This window comes from Grammomys surdaster, unplaced genomic scaffold (genome assembly GCF_004785775.1).
Source record: "Grammomys surdaster isolate TR1022 unplaced genomic scaffold, NIH_TR_1.0 1166, whole genome shotgun sequence".
Classification (NCBI taxonomy): domain Eukaryota; kingdom Metazoa; phylum Chordata; class Mammalia; order Rodentia; family Muridae; genus Grammomys; species Grammomys surdaster.
This window is the reverse complement of record NW_021605585.1, coordinates 3,274,440-3,299,281: the sequence shown is the minus strand read 5'-3', so window position 1 is coordinate 3,299,281 and position 24,842 is coordinate 3,274,440. Positions and strand designations below refer to the sequence as shown.

Genomic DNA, 24,842 nt, shown 5'->3' with positions numbered 1-24,842 from the left:
TGGTATGTAGGGAGAGAAAGTGGACCAGAAAGAAAATGTCATGTCAAACCCATTTATTTATATGCTAACTTCCCAAATCATTAAAAAGAATAAATATAAAATGCTCCACTAAATAAAACAACATTACAAAATACTATTAAATCATTTAATGAATTCGGAAGACATTCACTGAAAGTTACATGAAAATGGCAGTTAATAAAATGGTTATATAAAAAAGGAAGAAAGGACGGAAGGAAGGAAGGAAGGAAGGAAGAAAGAAGGAAAGAAAGAAAGAAAGAAACTGTATAGTGTCTTTGAGTTGAGATGATCCTGGGTTCAAGTGTTGGCTCTGCCATTTACCAGCAGAAGTCCTTCAAGGTCCTTGGATTCATCGTCTTGACCTTTAAAACAGACTAAAAGACCAACTTCTCAGTCCTGTGGTGAAGAAGGACTGCTCCGTGCTGTGTAGATTTTGAAGAAGCTGCCTCCATTGTGTTTGGGTGACTAGAGTCAATTGATTACAGGTCATCATCCAAAGACCTGGGCCGATGCTGTGGGCTTGCCATTTCCTATCTACCAGCAAAGCCTTTGGAAGAGTCTGTATAGTTAGTAGGTATCTGGGCCCGGCCTTTATTCAGCCACGTCCCACCCTGGGCTGGGCTGGTATTAATCTTGCCTCTCCCTGAGGAGGCGTGGCCTCATCCTATCCAGGAAAGGCCACCCTACTGTAATGCTTTAAAGAGACTGCTCATAGCTTCTGACCATGTCCAGTCCACTGGCCATGTTCAGTCTACTTCTTTCTCTCTCTGCTCAGGATGCTTCCAGATGCCTCTAGATATTTTACCTTTTACCTACAATAAAACCTTCCCTTTGACCATACCAAGGCTCGGTCATGTTGGCAGTTTCTTTACACCAACCCACTTGCATAGATATGGTGTGGAAAACCTAACATACAAGGCTCCTTTTGATCTAGGTGCTCCTGTGGATTTGCTGCTGAGTGCTGAGCCTGGGAGGGAGGCTCACCTCTGACCTGGCAGTCAATGAAATCCTGGTTGTATGCTGATTTCCAAGGACTCAGTCAACACTTCTGGATAAGCTTAAAATGAGTCCCCTTTGCCAAGTGAGGGATAGTTGGGGGGTTTTAGGTGCCCACCTACATTTAGTTAACCAAGGAAACCTGCTTTCTGAGAGGTGTGATTGTGTCCACTGCTGAGGTTGGAAGTTATGATTAAATCCTGCAAGACTGGGTGCATTCAGGGTGCTATGGTCCTAGGTATTATGATAAAATTAAAGTGGTCCATGAGAACCACTACTCCTTGCACACAGTCTCCTGAGAACCGCTAAACACGGTCAGCAGTTTGGAAAGCATGATGGGAAAAGGCCATGTTCCATGTTAAATCTGCATAGTAAGGAAATTGGGTTTCTGTGTATTTCGATGAACTTTTATCAGTGATCAGATCATGTTAACAGTGACCATCTCCTTGGCAGACCTCTTATGGGGAGCAAATGTCTTACATTTAATGGCATATAAGATCTGAGATTCCCAGTTAACAACAGCTGTCAAAATTTAAGGACTATGTCAGGCTAAAACGAAACACAAGAGGTACTTGACGTGGGATGGCTTAGGTGCCTGCCGTCGGGTCTCATTAAAGGGAGCTCTTGTTAGTTGGTGATGCTTATGAGATGCTGGGAGGCCAAGGGTTGAAGGTTCTATAGCTGAGCAGTCAGATCATGTTCTTCGATTGGTAGAAGTAAACCTCTTTAGGGCAATGCTAGTCACACAACAAACCAACGAGGCAATGTGGACTGTACAACAGACTTCTGAATTGCCTTGACCCAGGAGTGACCAGCATTGTTTTGGGTAACATTTGATGACACCTAGTAAAATCATTAAGGAGACAGAATTCAGGGCAACATGATGGGCAGCAGCTGCAGTGACTTGGTAGCCCTCTGAATGGCCTGAAGCAGACAGGTGTGCATAGAAATGCAGCTAGCCTGTTTGCTAGAATAATGTGGTTTACTCCCTTTGGGCTATAGTGGTGTTGTATGAGAGACTTTTTCTGGAGAGACATAATACATCTAGTCACTCCAGAAAGGGAGCCCCTGACAGACCAAAGTAATGCTTGCATCAAAGACAAGGTATGTGAACCAATGAGGTTGTTTGTTTATTTGTTTGTTTGTTTGCTTTTGAGACAGGGTTTCTCTGTGTAGCCCTGGCTGTCCTGGAACGCACTCTGTATATCAGGCTGGTTTCAAACTCAGAGATCTGCCTACCTCTGCGTCCTGAGTGCTGGGATTAAAGGAGTGCATCACTACCGCCTGTACCAATACGTTTTTAATGGGATCACTAATGGGAGTTTGGGTGCGGGGTTATTCACATGCATCGCTGAAAAGCCTAGCGTGGGCAGTGACTCACGGAAGCTGTAGCTCTGAGATCTGCACAGCTGCTAGGCAGCTCAAGATGCTCACACGGTCAGCAGCTCTCCCTTCAGCAGGAGCTCATCGCTTCTGTAAACCTGGGGAGGGTGGCACTGCAGACATGTTTATCTCATGAGTGTCCCTCTCCCTCCTCCAAATGGATGTTCCAATTTGGAGGAAACTGCTGCATAACATAGAAAGGCATCTTAAAATGATGATGTAAAAAAAAAAAACCCAAAAAACTCTGAACCTCGTTTTTTCAAAAAGAAGACGATTGTCAGTACCCTGGCTCTCAGGGCGATAAGATCAATTTTAGTAAAATAAAATGCTAGCACATAGCAGCTCCTCCTCCTTCTCTTCCTTTCCTACCTTCTTCTACCACCACCAGCCGCAACAGCAGGAGCAGCACTGCCACCGGTGCTGCCGCCATCTTGGGACCTCACACTGTTGTCTGGGCTGGACTTGAGCTTTCTATCCTCCCTCCTAGGCTTCTTTCTTGAGAGTTGAGACTGTAGGCATAAGTCACCAGACTTGGCTACTGTTCAAACAGCTTCTTGGAACCTCTTCCTTTTGCACCTTCTCCAGTCTGCTGCCTACAGTAGCTGGTTCTTGAGACAGTAGCTAGAGTGAGGCTTCTAACCCATGTCATTTAAGGAAGCCCAAATTCTCACAGCACTCCAGAGCCATTACCCTAAAGCCCTACCTGATTGGTCAGTTCTCAGGCCTCAGCTCTGCGCATGCTCTCTGCTCCAGGCTTGGCATTGTTCCGGAAGCACGGCAGGCTTCTCTTTGCCCAGGATGTCTGTTCTGTTCTTCCTTCCACCGGGAACCCTCTTCTTTCAGACCACATGGTCCCTCCTTGTCCCTCCTTCCAGTCTATGATGATGTGGAGGCCTCTCACACACCTAGTTTATTGTCCACCCAGCTCATTTCCGTCTCTCTGCCCTCGCAATATCTTGTAAAGATGTTTTCTCTTTCCAAAGTGCCACCTTCCTGCATGTATATTTGATTGGATTCTTTATTTCCCCCTAAGTACATAGCAGATGTTGACCACCTTCAGGATCTCCCTCCAGAGTCTCCACTGGTCGAACTGTCAGCACTGGAGTATGTGCTCCACACTTTGAGATCCCCGCTGCCATGCTCTTAGATGGTAGGACTTAGATTTTTTTTTGTAGGTATAAAAGCAAACCAACAGTGACAAAAACAAAACAAAACAAAACAAACCACAAACAAACACACAAACAAACAAAAAAACCAAACCAAACCAAACAAAAAAACCCTCGCTGAACTTGAAATGATTGGATATCATCTTTTCTAGGACTCAGAGCAGGAGCTACGGAAACAACACCAGGCCAGAGCCATAGGTCAGAAATAGGGCACACGAGAGAGGACAAATGGTGCAGTTTTTCAATAGAAGAGAAAAAATAATGGAGCATAAGCAACAGTCACAGACCAAGAGTACTGAAGACAGATATATTCTTGGAAGGACTGTGTGTGTGTGTGTATGTGTGTGCACTTGTGTGTGTGTGTGTGTGCAAGCGCAGTGGGGTAATTCAGAGAAAAGAAATTTCAGGGCCACATTCTTTGTTCTCCCAAGGATGATCCACAGCTAACCCGTTCTAGATCCCTGTTAAGGACCTTATACATTGTCGACAAAGAAGGTTTTAGGATATTTCCTCATGGAACCCCACCTGAGAAAAACTGTAGGCATGGGGAACCGATAGGAAACATAAAGTCTCTAGAAGAAAAAAGACACGGCAGGGACTGTAGAGATGAGAAGGAAGTGAAACACCCCCCTGCCCGGTGTGGAGACAGACATAGTTTTCTATTTTTCTGAAGCACAGGGGCGTGGTGTAAGCGTAGGGGGGAAGTGGGGTAAAAGATGGACGTGTTGCCTAAGGGCACGGTGTTTATTAAGCGGTCTTTATAGGCTCTTTCTGTGCCTCCTCCCCTGCTTAGTCCCTTTGATTGATGGAGCAGAATGCAGATTGGTGTTTGGTGTGGTAAGAGGGTAGGGGGGAGATGCCTGATGGGCCTGGGCCATCACCTGCTCTGGGGAGTGGGTGTTACACAGAAGGAGAGTTAATGGGGCATGAAGGGGCTGCTCTTCATCAAGAACCTGTACAGTAGACCTGTACAATGAGACATTTGCTCATCTGCCCGTAGGGTACAAGGCTGAAGGTAGCAAATGGCCAGGAGGGTTTTTTTATTTGTTCATATTATCTGGCTTTGGTCAGGGATGCCAGCTTTGGAGTCAGTGCCTTCCTCCCCACAAGTTCTGTTCTTTGGGCTGTCAGACAAGCACTGTGAGAATATACTGTTTCTGAAGACTTTAGCATCCCTGCAATCACTGTTGGCCTGGCTGGGGAAACAGATCTCTGGTAAGATAACCTTTTAGAAGCCCCTTTATCCTCAAAGATTTGATCTAAGTAAGATCTCGCTTTCCTAGAGCTTAGCCGTATTCAGCTTGGCTTTGGGTAAACATTACAAAGGCTGCTGCCTTTAAACTATAAAGGTCTCTTGCCTTTCTAAACTGACTGACTTCTCAGATTCCTCAGCTACTGCTCAGTCTCTTGCTGCTGATCACAGAGCCCATGCTAGCAAAAGAAACTTGTCAGAAGTGTTTTGGCAAAAGATTTAATCTTGACTTATTCGGGCTTCCAGTTCGTGGAAATCGAGCTTGGGTGTTGGAACCAGACTGTAGAAGTGTGTTCCCAACCGCTATCGCTATTTCCTGAGGAACCAGGGTGGCTGCTGCAGTCATGAGGAGAGCCTTACCACATCAGAATGCACTCATGTATCATTGTCTCAATACTATGTCATTCAGTAGTTAGCCACATCTGGGACAGGTGAATTGTCTAAGTATGGTTTATGTCTTGCAGATGAAATGTAAGGCTCACAGAACTTGGTTCACAGGCTGAAGGTAGTAAAACAGACAGGTAGAAAGAGCCAGGGTTTGACTCTGGTGTTTTGTGACACACTTTCTCCAAAGTTGTGCATTGCTATTTATTTGTGACAAAGTACTACTACCCTTCCCTGTGTTTCTCCTGTATCATAGATTTTGCTGCATCATCAACAACAACATCATCAACATCATCAACAACAACATAATAGCTTATAAAGAAACAAAAGGAAGGATACTCAGAATATTAGCCCTATTTTTAAAAGGCAACCCCACAAAAACAAGCAAACAACAAACAAACACAATTGGTTTTGTTAAATTAGTGTAAGAGTTCCTTACTCTTGACTCTTGTGCTTTTTCCTTCCTGGATCTTGAAAGGCTTTCTCAGATCCTTGTTTCTCTCCACATCTCACTGTGTTTAGCTCTGCTCTAGCTACCTGCTCCTCAGAGCCTGGTTATACACCAACCAGCTGCATTAGAATTGGACGGGGGAGTGTAGCCCAGTGGCAGAGGCAGGAGGCTCTGGCGTTGATTCCCAGGACCTAAAACAACAGAAGCATCCATAGAGCTTACTAGAGGTAACACACTCTTTGGATCAGAGTAATTAAGATAGAAGTCAGGAAACTACATTTTGCCAGCTTCCAGGAGAATCCTTGTTCTCTGCCATACATACTGCCTCCATAGGTAATGGATGAGAGGGTAAATCATGAAGCTGCTACAGCTTATTCCACCTCCCCGTGGCTACCTGCAGGCTCATTCTGATATCTATCCCCCCCCCCCAAACAGAACTTCCTTTGAGGGATTTTAGTGTTTTGAGTGCAAACTGCCCACTGGGTAGAGGGAGAGGAGAGCATGAGATGCATACAGCCAGTGGGGAGTGTGTACACATCCTAGGGCATTTCAGAGCCTAGAGATGGAGATGCAGAGGAGCCAGCTACACCCTCCTGAGGAGGGGGTGACCTAAAAGATGGAGGAACCCCAGGAAGAATGTGGGTTGGGGAGCTGGGTATAGCATGTATGTCAAGAAAGAGGATATACAGGTACCCAGAGGATTGACACTGGCTGGATAAAAGGAAGCCGGTGTGGACTACCTGCTGCCTCTTACAAGACCAGGTTCTTACTACAAAGGAGAGAAAATAGAGCCAGTGCTGGAAGGGAGGAATGATATTGGGAGGAGGGAGAGGGGACTTACGCTGACGTTATTTAGAACCATACAGTGTGGTAGCTTGTGTAAGGTTGCGTTTGACTTTACAGTTAGTTCTGTCAGCAAAACAGAAACAGTTATTTGTTACAACCTTTTTCTTCAAGTTTTATTCAAAGTCAAGAGCAAAAGAGTTTATGGATCAATCTTCCTTATGTAGCTTAATGTAAATACCTTTGAAAATCTTTTTTCCATTTATGCTTTATCTGTTTGTTTGGCCTGATCATCTTAAAGTAAAAACACCCACTCCATATCCAAGTAATCCCATTTCTCCTCATAGAATTTTTTTTGTTGCTGTTCAAATTAAAGTTCAAATAAGGTCTCTCTCACATACCATTATTTATCTTTAAAAATGTTTGGGTTTCATGTATCTACTGATCTGTTGTTAAAACCAGCTTAGTTGTCATATAGAAACCTTATCTTCTGAATTAGTAAATAGAACCCTGTAAACTTCCCTATTTACTATTTAAGTATTCCCCCACCTCTTTCCCACTCCCACCTCTGCCATCATATTTTCTAATAACTGGAATCGCAACTGAAGCCCTGGCAATATAGAAATTGAACATCTGTGGTAAGATTATTTATAGGTGGGGCTGTGTGCTCTGAATTGTCTTGTATGACAGGTTGGGGGTGGGGGTGGGTAAATGCTGTCTGTGTGCCCTAATCTTAATGATCAAGTCAAGACTCCACTGTCTGTGGGGGCTTCCGGAATCATGAGAGATGGCTTGTGTTTAGTGTTTGTTTTTAAGATAGGATAGCAGCCTGTTTATGTGAAGATGAGGTATCCTTTGAGAAGGAGGCATTTATTCCTGCTGCAATATGTGGAGGACTTGATGGAGCAGAGTCTTCAAGTAGGCAGGAGTATATAGTGTCCAGGGGCTTGGTTTTAGTCATTGTATGTTAGATACAGCCAGTTCATTTTTAGTAATGGGAGGAATCTGGGTGAATCCAGGTAGCGTGGGCTGTTAGTGCAGTGGAAAAAGTTCTGTACCAGAACATTCTGCTCTTCTCATGAACAAGGAACAAGTTCATCAGAGTGGAAGGAGACTAGGAGGGGAGATGAAGCAGAACTCCCAAAGAGTGGTAGGTGAGTGCATTTGTGGAGACTCATTGCCAGACAGCGTGACACATAAACTACCCATAGCCATCAGTGGTCTATCATATAAAATGAAATCAGTAAATGAGTTTATGTATATGTGTGCATGTGCCTATGTGCCTCTGTGTGTGTGTGTGTGTGTGTGTATGTGTGCATGTGTATATGTAAGTGTATGTGGGTTTCTCTCTCTCTCTCTCTCTCTCTCTCTCTCTCTCTCTCTCTCTCTCTCTCTGTAAGTGTATATGGGTTCTTTCTCTCTCTGTGTAAGTGTATATGGGCTCTCTCTCTCTCTCTCTCTCTCTCTCTCTCTCTGTGTGTGTGTGTGTGTGCTCATGTGTGTGTGTTTCTAGTTCAGCTGCATAACTGCAGGGGTGAAATATGATAGAGAATTGGATTTCTCCAGAATTGGAATTTAGCAAATTATGTGTAATGAAAGTGGGTAAAGGAGCCATCCTAGGATTGACCATTGAATATAAGATGGCCAGAAGGAAGTAAGAACGGGATATAGAGGACATCCAGAGAAGATTGTTGGGGTTGAGCTAATCATCAGAATAAATTCCAAAGGCTGATGTGGTGACTGGAAGGAGCATGTCTGAAACTGGGGTTATTGATTGAGTATATTCCTTTGGGAATAATGAAATCAGTTGTTTCCTTGAGAGTGCATGGCCCAGATTACAGTCAACTGTAGTAGAGAAGAACTGTGAGCCCAGGGAACTGGAATACTTTCTGGTGGTGAAGAATATCACTGAGCATTGTGACAGGTGTAGTATTGGAGGAAACACCAGTGAGTCAGGAGCAGAATCTTCCAGAACTGAAGGAGAGCATCTTTTTCTATATTAGAGAGGAAATGCTCACAGAAAATTAGATGTGAAAGTCAATGGTGTAGCCCGCATGGAGTGTTTGTTGCAGGAATAAGATGAGTTGATTCACACAAGGTCTTACTACAGCCTTTAGGTCTGTGTGCTGAGCAGGTGTCAGAGATTCTCATTGTGAATCCACATGGTTTGGGGAGCAGTGCTTAAGGCACTAGGTGTATTTTTTTTTTAACAAAGAAAATGATTGTCTTTTATGTTAAAGTCTTTCTAAACAAGAGGCATGGCTGCTTGCCCAGCCATGTGTAACTAGAGGTGGTCATCTTTGCATCGTCTTGAGTAACTCACAGTATAAAGGAACATCTTCAAAGTACAGCTCTAAAGGGGATTCTAGCAATTGAAAGGGATGAAGCAGGGTGGGGTGGTATCAGAGCCAATGTACTCTTTAATTTAAAATGACTGAGTGAATTGGATGCTGGTGGTACATGCTTTTTAATCACAGTACTTGGGAGGCAGAGGCAGGTGGCTCTCTTGAGTTTGAGGCCAGCCTGGTCTACAGAGTGAGTTTTAGGACAGCCAGAGCTGTACACAGAAATCCTGTCTCAAACAAAACAAAATAAATAATGATAATAATAACAACAACAACAACAATAATAATAAAATGATTGAGAATTTCTTAGTTATGGGCTGGAGTCTGACTAGATGAAGGAGATCATTAATATTTATCTGAAAGGAAGAAGTTCTTTATGTGGTTGGAACAGATCTACCAATCTACCATCAGGGGAATGTCACATAGTTTGAAGAGAGCTTGAACAGGCACATTAGAATCAGATTACTCTCTATGAGAATGAGGGAATCTTGAAAGTCAAGAGTTGGTGTTGGAAGGTGAAGTAGGTGTGGCCCACATTAAAGACAGTTTACACAGTAGGAAAGCTAATGGCACAAAAGTGTCTGGACCATTGAGAGCTCTCCTTGAGTTCCCTGGACAAATTTCCTTTTCTGGTTTGTCTCTTCATTTGTAACACTGGGATAGCATTGGTCTCCACAAAGTACAGGCAGTGACGATGTCAATGAAGTCCTGTGCATTACACTTACCACAGAGGCCATTACAGTCCTTTGGGGCATCTCTTCTTACTTGGTATAAATAAGCCTGGGGTATAGGATCAGTCATTGTCCCTACTTTCCAGTGAGTTAGCTGAGTCTTGGACTTTAAGTCAGCCAAGATCATATGACTGGTGAGAGGCAGAACACAGGTAGTTCCATAGATCTGGTGGATACCAAGTCACATGCTCTGAATTGGAAGCTTGCCTCTGTCATTATAGTTGATAGTTTGTCATCCTGAGCCAAGGGATTTATTCTCAAATTTACGGCAGGTGGAAGATCACCAGAACAGCCATCTCGTGTGTGGCGGTGACGACCTTTGGAGACCCTCTGACTCATGCTAGGTCTAGATAGACAGCTTCAACTTGTTCACTTTTAGAATCCAGTTAAGCATGGCTTTTAATCTTCCTGGGAGGCAAGACTTTCTGAGGAAATGCAGTTGCAAGGAGGAAGGAAGAGCTGGGAGTTAGTGGCTTCTTCTCATCTCTGGGGGTGTTACTCATTAAAAATCTCACGTCCCGACAGCTTATGTCTTAAGAAATAGCAGGGAACTTTCATCTGCAGGCAAGAGGTTCATGCAAGGGTCAGTCAGTGCTCTCTGAGGGGGTTATGAAAGAACATCTTTCATCAGCAATGCCTGAAATATGCAGAACATTTAAAGAACTTCTTCATTCAGCAAACACTTACTGTGCTCCTACTATGTGCCCAACATTCAACTAGTGTCTGGAGTTACTGACAATAGCATTAAAGAAAGCTGACAAGGTCTCTTCTTATATCTGGAGTGGAAGGAGGCGGCAGTCAATTAATACGGATGCCCGTACATTGGTGAATACTAATACTACAAAGGAAACTTGTGAGTAGAGTGGGAGCTGTCAGAGACATTTCCTGGCTCTCCCAGGAGGCCACTCCAAATCCAGTTATCCTCTGAATTAGTAAAGGAAGCTCTGAACTGTTTTTTCCCTCTTCCTGAGCCCAGGACTGAACTCAGGGCTTTCGTCTTGCTAAGGAAGCACTCTACCACGGAGCTAAATCTCCAACCTTGACCCTGAACGCTTCAGTAAAGGACAAAGGGAGGTTTTTCACATTGCTTCTGTCTTGCTCCTACTCATGAAATAAATGGTTCTTCCAGATAGACCCTGTGGTCTTTGAAGGAGCATCTTCTCCATTTTGGTGACAAAGCTGGTTGTCAGGATACCACAGTAAACCCTTCGGGTATGCCGTCATTCTTGTTGCGGCTAGTCCTCTGTGACAGAATTGCTCACTCCTTTTTTCTGGTTGATAGTCTCCTGAGATAGGCTTCAAGGCCAGCTCGATATTATGCAGCCAGTTGATTGCATAGGATGAAGTGTTTTTTCAATATTGTCCTCAAGAGTTTGCCTTAGTTACCCAAATATCACCATCATCACCATCATCACCATCACCATCATCATCATCATCACCATCATCATCATCACCACCATCATCATCATCATCAAATACCAGTTCCTCAGCAACTTTTCAGGCATGACACTTGAACATGCTTGATTTATACTTGCAATCATGTGTGTACAGATAACATGTTTTATGTTTCCATTAAAATATTTAAGTGTTTTCTTATCTGTAGCAACAAAAGTTCATATGTATGTATTCATATGATTCATAATATTATTCATATTATTCATTCAAGTGGTTGTAACTTCAAGGGGTATTTGGAAGTTCAGTCAATAGATTTTCACCATTATAAATAGGTTTGAAATTAAAGCCTGTTTTCTGTACATATTATTGCTTTATAGCATTCATGGTTTTTCCTCGGTAATTCCCTTTTAGTCCCCACAATTACAGAAGGTAGGAACTCATTTCACATGACAGGAGACTGAAATGGGTATCTCCTACTTTTTAATTGTTTATTGAGCCCTAGATTTTTGGCAGTTTGATCGATAGTCACAAGATCCTAGCACTTGAGTAATTTCTACAAGAGGTGAAAGTATGAACTTCTACTTCAGTTGTCTGGCAATTTTATTGTGATCTGCCTGGGAATGTAGAAGACTGTTTTGAAGACTGCTGTGTTCTGTCTAGTCCATAAGCTGTTATTTTAACGTTTTAGTTGCTCCTTGGAGGTCTCCCTTAAGATTAACCTTAGGGCTCAAGGAGGGACACATGGATCTCCCTGGGAAGAGGTTATAGAATAGATTTTTGTGGGTGGACTTTGGGCAGGGAGGATGGGAACAGGCGGGATCAGGTGGGGAAAGGGCTTGGTAGAGGAGTAAGAGAGACAGGTTGAGAGAGTATTGGGAGAGATGACTGGAATTGTGGGGCGTGTGTGTGTGTGTGTGTGTGTGATATATAGAAAACTAGTGCACTGGAAACTCCCTGAAATCTGTGAGAGTGACCCTAGCAAAATCTTTTAGTAACAGGGGATACAGAGCCGGAACTGGCCATCTTCTTCTACAACTAGGCAAGGCTCCTGTTAGTGGACTGGAACATCAACCCAGATACAAAACCTTGAACCTACAATCTGTCCTGCCTGCAAGTTGTGCTGAGGTAGTGATGGCACAGAACTTGTGGGAGTGGACAACCCATGATTGGTCCAACTCGTGGCCAAGGCCAGGAAAGAGCCCCCACACCTGACACTGTCTAGATGACCAGGAACTAGAGGTAGAGACAGTTCAGAGATCCAAGATAGAGCCAAATACACATGGCAAAGGAAAAAAAAAAGTCAATGGAATGATTCCTAATGATATTCTGCTATACTCAGACAGGTGCTAGCCCAATTTTCATTAAAAGGGTACCATCTAGCAAATAGTGGTAGCCGATGCAGAAGGTCACAGACAGACACTAGGCAGAACAAGGGGAAGCCCATAGAGGATGGGAAGAAAGAACTGTAGGAGCCAGAGGGGTTGAGGACACCATGAAAATATGGCCCACAGAATCAACTAACCAGGGCTCGTAGGGGCTCACAGAGTCTGGAGCGACAAACATGGACACTGTATGAGTCTGAGCCAACTCCTCTGCATGTACCTAATGGTTTCATAGCTTGGAGTCCTTGTAGTGCTCCCAACAACGATAGTGGGGTGCAATGTCTCTGACTCTTGCCTGTTCTTGGGACCCTTTTCTTCTTACTGGGTTGCCATGTCCAGCCTTGATATGAAGGTTTGTGCCCAGTCTTATTGTAACTTGTTACGCGATGTTCGGTAGTTATCCTTGGAAGACCTGCTTTATTTTTGTTTGTTTAAGTTTTGTTTGTTTGCAGGGAAACAGAGGAGGAGTGGATCTGGGGGAGGAGGAGGGAGGGTGAAGGGATTGGGTTGAGTGGCAGGAGGGGAAACTGCAGTGGAAATATAGTGTATGAGAGAAGAATAAAAGTTTAAAAATATCAACCTTACATGTCACCTGCTTCTCAACTGTTGTATTTCATTTATGATTTATCTATTCATGCTGCCTACCTCTTGGGAGGCTTTTTACCATATTAGTCTTTTATTTTTATTATTTTTTATTTCCTATTTTGTATATGGATGAGTGTTTAGCTTGTGTGTGTGTGTCTGTGTGTGTGTCTGTGTGTGTGTGTGTATGTATGTACTATATGTGTGCAGTACCCACAGAGGCCAAGAGAGGGCGTTAGATCCCCTGGGAATGGAGTTATAGATTGGTTCCTAGCACCCACAGGCACAAGTGCTGTTAACTGCTGACCACCTCTTCAGTCTCCATATGAGCCTTGCCTTATACATTGAGTCTGTTTCCCCTTTTGTTTTATTATATTTTTCATTGTATGGAAATTTAAATTTTCTTGCAATTAAAAATTTATTTAGCTTTACCTTTGATTTTTTTTTTTTTATATAGCATCACAACTGGAAAGAGTAAATATAGAGTGAATTCTGGTTTTACTTTTTAAAACATTATATATGCTATACTAACTGCATAAAGCTTGGCTTTTAATTTTTGGTGGGCTGGGGATCAAGCCCAGGGACGTGTACTTACCACACAGTTACTCTACCACTGACGTATAACTCATGTCTTGTTTTGTTTTAATCTCAAAGAGTAACTCTTGTCTAATCTAGACATTGTTCGTTGCATTTAAAAAGTCAAGGATGGAGCTGTCCCTCATTCTACTACCCTAGGTACCATTTTTCTCCTAGTGCTTTTTCTTCTTAAAGATTTTTTTTTTAATTTAAGTAGTATTTGCAGTTCTGTAACCCATGTTAAAAATATATCTGGAGGTTTTTAGGGGGTGGGCAGTGAACTGTTATGCTATTTATTCTTTAGGAGAGATTAATCATCTGTTCCTTTCCAGAAGGTTCTGCAATGCCCACCTCCTCTTTCTAGAACATTCTTATCTGTCATGAATCTTTCTCTAGGCTCTCCGGATTGTTCATAGATCTTGAGTATTTCATGTGTGATTGGCCTTTCGTTCTTCCGGGGATATGCCCACACTTACAAAAGTGTCCCTCCATCCTGTTAATGTTTAACGCCACTCTGCTAGAAAAATAGTCTAACCTCCTCCTATATTTGTATTTCAGATGGTTTTTGATCATCCTGAGAAAAATGAGCCTTGGCCTCCAGACCTAGTAAAGTAAACCTCTTTCCCATGGAGAACAGTGCTGGCTCCTGAGGACCTGGAGGGCCCGCAGCCCCAGAGGGATTCGCCAGAAGCAGGTAAGAAATTGCTAGAGACTTGAAAAAGTAGAGGGGGACATTCTTGAGTAAATACATAGGGGCCCCGGACTGTGCTGGCAAGCGCTTGGCTCTTTACTGTCTCACCACAGCCTCCCTGCTTTCTCTCTGCCTTCCTTTTCTAATCTTCTAAATGCTTGTTTAGTGAGGGCCGAGAAGGTGTGGAGGGCAGGCTTGCCGTCTCTATAAGCTGCAGATAGAAAGTCTGAATTGTTCTATAACTGATAGCCTTTTATGAGAATGTTTATATGCCTTTGACATTTGACATTGCATCTGACATTAAACATGCCTCAAGGAGTAGGAAGGCCGAAATCCTTACTTACAGAGACTCTCCTTAGTGCCTGTCTAGTGTTGGCTTGGTCTCCGTGGGTGGTAATGTATGTGATTGCGATTTTCTTTTTCTAGAAGTCTCCTCCAGGTATGATATTCATTGATACAGTTTCTTCGGCTTCATAATCTCTTACTGAGCCTGACCATGTTCCAGGTTAGGTTCTGGGGTCAATTGTTTTATTATACAGAAAGGATACAAGGAAGCATTTTCCTTTGGCATAAGGGCTAGCTTGGGCACAAAACCCAAGCTTTGTAAACACTGGTTGCTAACAAGATTGTGGTAAAAGTCAAGGGCAGAGTTACAAAGCCTGGAAGGTTACAATATGTCTGGTGATAGGAAAATTTATGGGTCGCTCCTCTTTTCCCTGTGGTGGTATTAGGTAAGTTCTTCTTCGGTGTCTGTCTTGCTCAAAGAACTAGGCAGGTGACAATAGGCCCTTCAGCTCTGAGTGGCTGTGCCTGGAACCCCAGCTGGTCATAGGTGATGACAATATGGAGGGACCACACAAGCACTGATGGAAGGTTCCAGATGAATGTGTTAAGGACATTGTATTATTCAGGGTTCTCTAAAGTCACAGGACTTACGGAATGGATCTCTTCTATATATGCATAAAAAGGGAATTTATTGGATGACCTATAGGCTGCAATCCAACTAATCCATCCATAGCCAGCTGTGAATGGAAAATCCAAGAATTTAGTAGTTGCTCAGTTCCCAAAGCTGGGTGTCTCATCTGGTCTTCTGTATACGTTGGAATCCCTGAGAAGTAGGCTCCAATGCCAAAGAAGGATTTGGATCGCAGGTGTGCCCTCCATTTCTGGATTGTACTTAATTCCAGATATAGTCAAGTTGACAACCAAGAATGTCCATCATAGCCATGAAGACCCAGGCCAGCTGAGGGCACTGAGACTGTCAGTGAGATCATCCGTGGAAGCTGCTTTTTCCTAAGTATCCCAGGAAAGACCGTGCCAGCCTTCTCTGAGGTGCCATTCTTGTAACAGTGAAGTGGCACCTTTGCTGCCATTTCCTCTCCCTTAGAATTGTAAGTCACATTCTAGCTTGTCATTTCTACATAACTCACTCAAGTTCAGAATTACATGTGTTTTTCAGACCTGCACATGGAGCTCATGGGAGCTTCCCTGTTCATTTCAAAGCACCATGCTAGTTATTGTAACACTTAAGAGCCCCTGGTAAATGATGCCCCCCATGACAGCTGGTGAAGGACACTTTGCTCTGACTGGGAGTTTCATCTCTGGACACTCTGATTACTAAGTTCTGATGGTCAACACTTACTGTTTATTGATCCCGATTAAAATTTCAGTCCTTCGGTGCAAAGAGTATAAACCAGTGTTTTTTCAATCTTCCTGATGCTATGACCCTGTAATACAGTTCCTCAGGTTGTGGTGACCCCCAACCATAATACTATTTCATTACTACTTCATAACTGTGATTTTTGCTACTGCTAGCAATCATAATGTAAATATCTAATATTCAGGGTATCTGAGATGACGTGACCCTCAGAGGGGTTGAGACTCACAGGTGAGAACCACTGCTATCTCAAACATCCTCAGGAACAAGTTTGGTAGGAAAACTTCAGACTCACAGGGTAAGCAAAGCCCCAGGGGCAATTGCTCTGACTCATCCTGATGAGTAGACTCGGAAGAGGAAAGAATTTAGTGTTTTCCAAAGGACACAGACCTTATTTGAGTACAGAGTGTTTCTGTCTTCTGCTTAGTTACTCAGTGGATTCTGAGAAAGCAAATATGAAGAGCCCAGATATGAAGCGGCCATCCTAGCTATCTCACCAAGATTTCCTATCTTCTGTCATAAAATGATCTAGCTTCTCAGGTACACTGAATGGTGGACTATGGGGCTAACCTGTGGTCTAGAAGTCCCGGATCATAGCACTCACAGAACTGGATTACAGCTGCATGGGATTTCTCTGGCTCTTTTAACTCATGTAGGATTTAAGAGACTCTGGGTTTTGTGTATAGACTGGTCAGCCTGTTCCCCCTTTACTGTTGCTTTCAAGCCTACATGTCTTTGTTCCGCAGAGAGCGTGGGCTAGAGGGTGAAATGATGTGAAAGGCTCTCATCTAAGATTCTCGAGTGAGCTAGAGTAGAGAAAGCACCAGAAGCCAACAACCATGGTGCACTAAGGGTGGAGAGATGCATAAATATTCATGGCTCAGTAAGATGCTCAGAGGAATGCTGCCTACATTCAAAGTCTAAACTAAGTCTTGTTTCCCTACTCTGACTTGCTCAAGGCTGCATCCGTGATGGGAGGCAGTCAGGTTGGACTTCAAGCCTGCTTGTGCTAGATTTTATACTCGAGCCTTCGATTGGCCCATCACCTCCCTGCCCTTTGGATATACTCACCATCATCTTTCTTCCCCTTGCTCTGTGTTTTTTTGTTTGTTTGTTTGTTTTTCTTTTGTTTGTTTGTTTTTTAATAGGCTTGGTTCCTGCTCCAAACAGTGGCTCTCCTGCCTGTACCATTCATTATGATTCATACCAACTTGAAGAAAAAGTTCAGCTGCTTCATCCTGGTCTTTCTCCTGTTTGCAGTCATCTGTGTGTGGAAGAAAGGGAACGATTATGAGGCTCTTACATTGCAAGCCAAGGAATTCCAGATGCCGAAGAGCCAGGAGAAAGCCGCCATGGGGCCTGCATCCCAGGCTGTGTTCTCAAACAGCAAACAAGACCTTAAAGAAGGCATTCAGATCCTCAGTAACCCGAGGGTCACAGCCAAGGTCAAACCACAGCCCTCCTACCAGGTGTGGGATAAAGACTCCACATACTCAAAAGTTAACCCCAGGCTGCTGAAGATCTGGAGGAACTATCTGAACATGAATAAATATAAAGTCTCCTACAAGGGGCTGGGGCCAGGAGTCAAGTTCAGTGCAGAAGCGTTGCGTTGTCACCTTCGAGACCATGTGAACGTGTCTATGATAGAGGCCACAGATTTTCCCTTCAATACCACTGAATGGGAGGGTTACCTGCCCAAGGAGAACTTTAGAACCAAGGCTGGCCCTTGGCACAGGTGTGCCGTCGTCTCTTCTGCGGGATCTCTGAAAAACTCCCAGCTCGGTCGAGAGATTGGTATGTGCCTTTGTTAGGGCTGCAACAAATTCCATCTCCAAAAAAGGAAGTTGGGGAGGAACGGGTATATTTGGCTTATACTTTTACATGGTTCATCATCAAAAGAAAGTTAGGACAGGAACACGAACAGATCTGGAACCTCAAGGCAGGAGCTGATGAGCAGAGGCCATGGAGGAGCACTGCTTACAGGCTTGCTCAGCCTTCTTTGTTAGAGAATCTAGGACTATCAACCCAGGAGTGGCCCCACCCACAATGGGAAGGGCCCTCCCCCATTGATCACTGATTGAAATTGTCTTGCAGTTATAAGTGCCCTGCAGCTGGATCTCAGGGAGACGTTTCCTCCTTCCTCTCATGACTCTAGCTTGAGTCAACTTGACACACCAAACCAGCTAGTACAGTATATCAGAACTATTCTCTGAGTGGCTGATGGTCCTAGGATTTGACTGGGGAATTTCAAGGCCCTACAAGAACCGAAGCATAGCTTAACAGACTGGCAGAGTTGTCCCAGTACATGTTTTCAGATGACTTCCTTGGAGTGAAAAATACCCCCGAGGATGTAAAAAGACGGGACACAGGTTTAAGTGTTTTTTTTTTCTTTTAATACAGTTTTAAGAATTGATTCCTTGAGAATTTCACACACACACACACACACACACACACACACACACACACACACACTATATTTTAAGAGTATTCAACACACTTCCTCCTTCTCCTGCCTAGATTCTTCCATCATATCCCCTTTCCAACTTCATGTTTTTTTTAAATAACCTACTGTGTCAGATTGATGCTGCCTGTATGAACATGAATGTGCATGCACAGTATTCCACAGTAACATGGTCAACCTACCAGGTCCCACAGTCCGAAAGAAAACTGACTCCTTCACCCAGAAGCCATCCACTGTTGATGGCTCCTCACCTATCCGTGCTCCACTCACACTGAGTTGAGGTTATTCAGATTATATAGGTCTTGAGTAAGCAACTACAGCTGCTGTGCCTTCACGAGTGCAGTGATTCTGTCACCCGGAAGACACTGTTGGTCTCAATTCTCCATTGCCGCTGGTTCTTACAACCTTTCTGTTCCCTCTTCCATGGTAACACTTGAAGGTCTACTGCATTTTTTTCCATTAGAATATCTTTCCTCCTTCCTTCCCTCCCTCCCTTTTTTTTTCTTTTGTTTTCTTTTTTCTAGACAGGGTTTCTCTGGCTGTCCTGGAACTTGCTCTGTAGACCAGGCTAGCCCAGAACTCATAGATCTACTGGCCTCTGCCTCCTAAGTGCTGGAATAAAAGTTATGTGCCACTATCGCCTGGGTAGAATATTTTTTTTATCTGTTTAGAATACTGGTATTCTATGGAGTATTTTATTTATGGGGGAAAAAAAGAAAAAAAAAAGGAAGGAAGGAAAGAAGAAAAAAAGAGTTGTAGTGGTGCCAAAAGCAAACCCACTTGGTATTTGGAAATACTTGAGGCATAGAACTGGACTTGTTTTCATGATCTAAGCTTCTGTTTGTTTCTAGTCCTATGGAAGGTAGGTAGTCATGGGCCACAGAGGTTAGCCTTGGGCACTGGCCATCACCTTTATCTTATTTTCAGGCAGGGTCTTTTTGTTGTTTGCCATTGCTGGGTACACCAGGCTAGCTGGCCTGTGAGCGTCTGGAAATTCTCCCAGTTCTGCCTCCCATCTCCTGTAGGAGTGCTGGAATTTCAGATGCAGGCCACCATGTGTGGCTTCAGGTGGGTTCTGAGAGTTCGGCTTCCTGTTCTCAAGTTTGCATTTTGCCCCTGAGCTGCCTCCCTAATCCCAGTTCTGATACATGAGAATTCCTTTAAGTCTCACCTGACTAATTCTCAGCTTTTCTCTTAAAAAAAATATTAATTCAGCAGTATTTGATGTGCGTGCATGTGTGTGTGTGTGTCTGTGTGTGTGTGTCTCTGTGTGTGTGTGTCTGTGTGTGTGTGTGTGTGGTGTGGTGTGGTGTGGTGTGTGTGTGGTATGTGAGTATGTGTGTTATGTGTGTGTACATGTGTATATGTGCTAGGTATCAGTATAGATGTCAGAAGACAACTCTGTTGGGTTGGTTCTCTCCTGCCACCTTTTATGTGGATTCTGTAGAGCAAACTCAGGTTACCAGACTTTGTCAGTAACAACTTTTACCTGCTGGGCTTTTGAAGGTGCTCTAGCTGCAAATCTTAAAGTGGGGCAGCTTTAGGCTAACTCCAGGTGTTTCATGAATCCTTAAAGTTGCCAGTAAAGCTACCCAGACAGGTTAGGTGTTTGCAAGTCTGCCTGTGTTGTTCCTAACTGTGCCTGATCCTCAGAGGGTTCTGTAACTGTTAGAGGTCCCACGTCAAAAGACACCAGTTTGCTATTCCTAAAACCCTTAGCGGCTAATAAAGAATCAGAGTCTGTTCATATTGGCAAACTTGCAGCTGAGAGCGGACTAACTTGGGCAAAGCCACTTCTTTTTGTTGTTTTAAGAGAACTCTGGCTATAGAGAAAGCCTTACTGTCAGGCTGGGGTCCTGGGGAGGGTGAGGTCACACACACATTTTAATTTCCTTCTGGTGCTGGCCAGGGAGAGTGGCCTGAAACCAGGCATAAGCTTTCAAAGAAGGAATGTAGACCCAAATTGAATTCTCTAGAACAGAAGGAGGTGAGATCACATTTTCTGTCTCCCAGTGTCAGTAGGGACTCTAATGGGCCTCACAAAATGGCCAGTCTCATCCCAGCTTTGCTTTTTATCCTTTTGGTTTCTTGAGACTGTTTTTAAATTTTTCCTTTCTAGAAACTAAATGTGACTGATTTCTGTCATACGTCATCGAATTAGTTTTCTTTCTTTTTTTGTTCCTTCTCTGCATCTGTAGTAGGATAGTGGTGTTTAGGATGGTCCAGATTAGATGACCTCTAGCTCTTCCTATCAAGTTATCGTCTTGCTAAAATTGTGTTCAGGATTAAGGCAGAGCTGTATCTCTTCGTAAACTGCAGCTACAGATTCATTTTCTTATGTTTTATAATTAGAACATTTTTTTTTTAAGTTTGAGTTCATTCATGAATTGGGTTGCAAAGTCCACTTGTGCAGAACCGTGGTGGTTGTTTTTCCATCTATAACAAGACATCCATAATGTCCTGTACCTCTAATCATCCCACAAACCAGACTATGGTGGCTCCATAATTAATAGTATGCTTATGTGTATAATCTATGGAGATAAGTTGAGGGTTTTATTTCAAACTATAGCATATTTTTAACATACTATCGCCAATAAGAATGATACATTGTACACTCACTGTGTGCTCGGCATAACCACTTGTCTCTTTTTAAATTTTATTTTTGTATATGGAAGTTTTGCCTGCATGTATGTCTATATACTGTGAGCATGCGTAGTGCCTGTGGAGCCTAGAAGAGGGTCTCAGATCCCTGGAACTGGAATTACAGACATAGTTGTGGTGCTAGGAATTGGACTCGGGGCTTCTGGAGGACTAGCCAGCGTTCTTAACTGCTGAGTCATCTCTCCAGCCCCTCAGTCGCAAAACTGATATTTTCATTCATTCTTTGAGGATTTCTTACTCTCTCTCTCTCTCTCTCTCTCTCTCTCTCTCTCTATTTTGAGCATATTCTCTCTTTCTCTCTCTCTCTCCCTCTCTCTCTCTCTCTCTCTCTCTCTATTTTGAGCATATTCTCTCTCTCTCTCTCTCTCTCTCACACACACACACACACACACACAGATCCACCTCCTCAGAACTTCTTGTGCTCTGTTTGTTTTAATGACTTCTTGACTCCAGTGCGTGCTGCTCATGTGCTCATGGGTGTGGGGCCACCCACTGCAGCTTAGTCTGCCCACTAGGGGCTACACTCTTAAAGAAAACTGACTTATTCTCCCCTTGGAGCCTTATACTCTTCTTGGTTCTTCAGCTATGTGCCCCCCCCAACCCCCTGCTTTGTCCTGTACAGCACCTGCCGCCCTGGGCCCCTGCAGTCCCTAGGAGCTAACAACTGTGGAGGCCCCAGAGAATTGCACAACTGGTTGTAGACAGAAGGGGTCTACTGAAGGTGGCCCCGTGACTCAAAAATGCTGGTGTAAAGTTCTCTTATGTCTCAGAATGACAGTGGGCTCCGAGTGAATTTGGCTACGTCAGTTCCTTCCCCAGAGGAAAAGAAAACAACATTCTGAGGCAAAAGGTAGGAATGAAGGGTGCATAGAGATGATGTGGGGTCCTTTGGGTAGAGAAGGGGAACAAGTTAAGCCAGAGATATCACTAGCAATCAGGGTGACAGGTGACAGACTACATAAAGACTTTGGATTTTGGCCTTTCTCTCCCCCCCCCCCATTAATCCAGTCTTCATGCTCAGGTCTCCAGAGTTCTGCGCTGATCTGAGCGGGCCTGACTAAGTACATCTTCATTTCCCCTTCCGTTGGACAGTGGTTCTGTGGGTCATGACCCCTCAGGGTTGAGCAGCCCTTCCACAGAAGTCCCTTAAGATCGTCATAAAACAGATATCTACGTTACCATTCATGACAGTAGTTAAAATCACAGTTAAGAAGTAGCAGTGAAGATAATTTTATGGGTGGGGCCACCACAACATGAGGAACTGTATTAAAAGGTGGCAGTGTCAGGAAGGTTGAGAAACCACTGCTCTGGCAGTTCCCTGTCTAGTTTGCACTGTGGACTTTCTATGCTCTCTGTTTAGGAGGGACTCCCCTAGCTGTGCCTGACTGGCTTTTGGGTCTTGGCTCTGAACTGTCATACTATCAAAAGGAAAGTTCTTGAGTGTCTCTCCTGATACTAATCATAGTCTTCAATTATGCATGAATTCCTATGTATACCTTCTCTCTCCATGCAGTAAAACACAATGTCTTGTCTTTTTTGCCCCACATCATTGTCTCTGGTGCCTAGAACTGTGCCTGGTATAACAGAGTCTTCAATCAGTATTTTTTCTGCATGAAGAAATGATCATATTTTTTTTAATTTTTTTTTTATGCGCAACATCAAGGATTCATCCAAAACCTTCTGTAATGGGGAATCTCCATTTTCCCTCCAAGCCCCTCTCCCCACTTCCCACCTGCTTCTGGTACCAGGGGGTTGACATTTGGACTATGCGAGTGGGTATGCCCTGCGTTCTGGTTCGTCTGTAACAGGTTCAGGGGAACAGGAGCTTGCTTCTGAGGAGGAGGGAAGACTAGGCTCAGATTCTCTCAGTGCTCCCTCACAGGATGGCCTCAGGCTGTGGTTTTCTGGGATCAAAAGTCTCAGCTCCTGTCAGGTAGAACTTTCCAACTCTGGTTTTTCTCTCTCTTCTTTTTGTCCATTGTGTGAGATCAGTGGGTGAAGCAGTCGGGAGTGGAAGATCTCTTTCCTTCACAGCTGGTGACAATGACTTTCCTCAACTCAGAGTCTCTGCCCCTCTGGGGTATGCTTGGGCCTGGGGGTGGGGTGGGAAGAGCTCCTTGCAGCCCTGGGGGCTATTCTCATTACCTCAAACTCAGCCATGTACCCAGCACTCTCATGGCTCCTGGGACCTGTGGCTGGGAACGTTGCCTATGTGCAGTTTCTGACAGGCCCATGTTTTGCCTATGGTTTTTCCCTTTTGAAGCCTGTGCCTAGTTCTGAGAAACCTATTGCAGTTCTGTGTTGTGTATGGGTGGACCCATTGCCCTCTGAAGCGTGCTGTGTGGAAACTGATAAGGTTTGCATATGCTCATCTTGTATTGTTTTCAAACCATCCCAAAGGCAGACTGTCCAGCAACTCTGCTCTGTAGCTTCTGTAAATAAGGTATCTGGATTCCTACAGTTTAGAGTAATGTTTACGAATTGAAATAAAGAGGAAGACTTTCATGTCTTAATTCTGGAGGTGCACCCCCTTGTGGGTCATTCTGTGTGGAGCTAAATGCCTTCTGTTCTTCCTATCTTATCTGTGTGGCTATTAAACAGCCCTAAACAAATCCTAGTGGACTATAGATGGTCTCTAATCTGATGCAGATTTTGCTGGTGAACCCCAAGCTTTCTGAGCAAGTGAAGTTGGGGTGAGGTGTCATAGAATCTCCAAAATTTTGGGTTGGGATAGTACCATCATGTCTCACCTCCATCAGATTGGTCCATGTTAGGGTTCAGAAACTTGTGCAAATCTTGCTAACTATGCTTAGAATAAACGTAGGGACCAGGAAGTAGTTATGTGTTTTTGAGATGCTGTGTCAAATCTTGACTGAAGTTGTCTTAGGTTTTCCATTCCTGTGAACAGATACCATGACCAAGGCAACTCTTATAAAGTACAACATTTAATTGGGGCTGGCTTACAGTATCAGAGGTTCAGTCCATTATCATCAAGGTGGGAACATGGCAACATCCAGGCAGGCATTGTGCAGGAGGAGCTGAGAGCTCTACATTTTGTTCTGAGGGCAAAGAGGAGAAGACTGACTTCCAGGGAGCTGGGATGAGGGTCTTAAAGCTCATGCCCACAATGACACAAATACTCCAATAAGGCCACATCCACTCCAACCAGGCCACATCTCCTAATAGTGCCACTCCCTGGGCCAAGCATATACAAACATTGTACTTACTTAAAAAAACAATGAAAAGACCCCACAGTTTGGGAATTTAAGTGACACTATGACCTGTCCCATTTCTGCCATACCAGATTTGCTACCTCCTATGAGCTTCTGGTTCCTAAATAGAAAAGATATTCCTTTCCAGAGCTGTCTTTAGTGGCACAGTGAATCCCTTCTATGTGCTAAGCACTATGTGCATGTTTCAGAGCGCATTAATGGCATTGGACATATGATACAGAATCGACATAATCTGGCAGGACTAGAAATATGTTCTACTGGTGATACCTAGTGAATGTGTGGTTTGTTCCTTTGATAACTGGGAAAGGATTCTGCTATAAGTAGCCTGTTGGCCCTGCTCATTTTTTCTGTTGTGTCTGAACACACTGGTGCCAGTGAATGGACTTTACAGTTAGTGGACCTCATGTCTATTGTAGTGGTCAGCAGACCCGTGGGTACCACATTCATGTTATAATAGTCCCTGTGCACTGTATCTTTTGATCTCCCCTCTGCCTTCCTTTTCCCTCTGTCTCTCTTCTTGCATATTTTCAGCGCTCACCCCCATTTTCCATTTCCTGTGGTTTTCAGATAATCATGATGCAGTCCTGAGGTTTAATGGGGCACCTACAGACAACTTCCAACAGGATGTGGGCACGAAAACTACCATTCGTCTAATGAACTCTCAGGTAAGGATTCTTTTCTGCAGATAACACATC

At 43.9% G+C, this 24,842-nt stretch overlaps 1 protein-coding gene across 2 annotated transcripts in view; it reads left to right on the top strand.

Moving 5' to 3' along the window:
* Window positions 1–24,842, top strand: part of St6gal1 (ST6 beta-galactoside alpha-2,6-sialyltransferase 1) — a 121,177-nt gene that overhangs the window by 73,365 nt on the left and 22,970 nt on the right. For both annotated transcript variants that reach the window (XM_028783888.1, XM_028783889.1), the window contains exons 3-5: window positions 14,003–14,138; window positions 16,941–17,586; window positions 24,715–24,812. In XM_028783888.1, coding sequence (XP_028639721.1) covers window positions 16,989–17,586; window positions 24,715–24,812 — 696 coding nt within the window. In that variant the 5' untranslated portion in view covers window positions 14,003–14,138; window positions 16,941–16,988. The remainder of the gene's footprint in view (window positions 1–14,002; window positions 14,139–16,940; window positions 17,587–24,714; window positions 24,813–24,842) is intronic.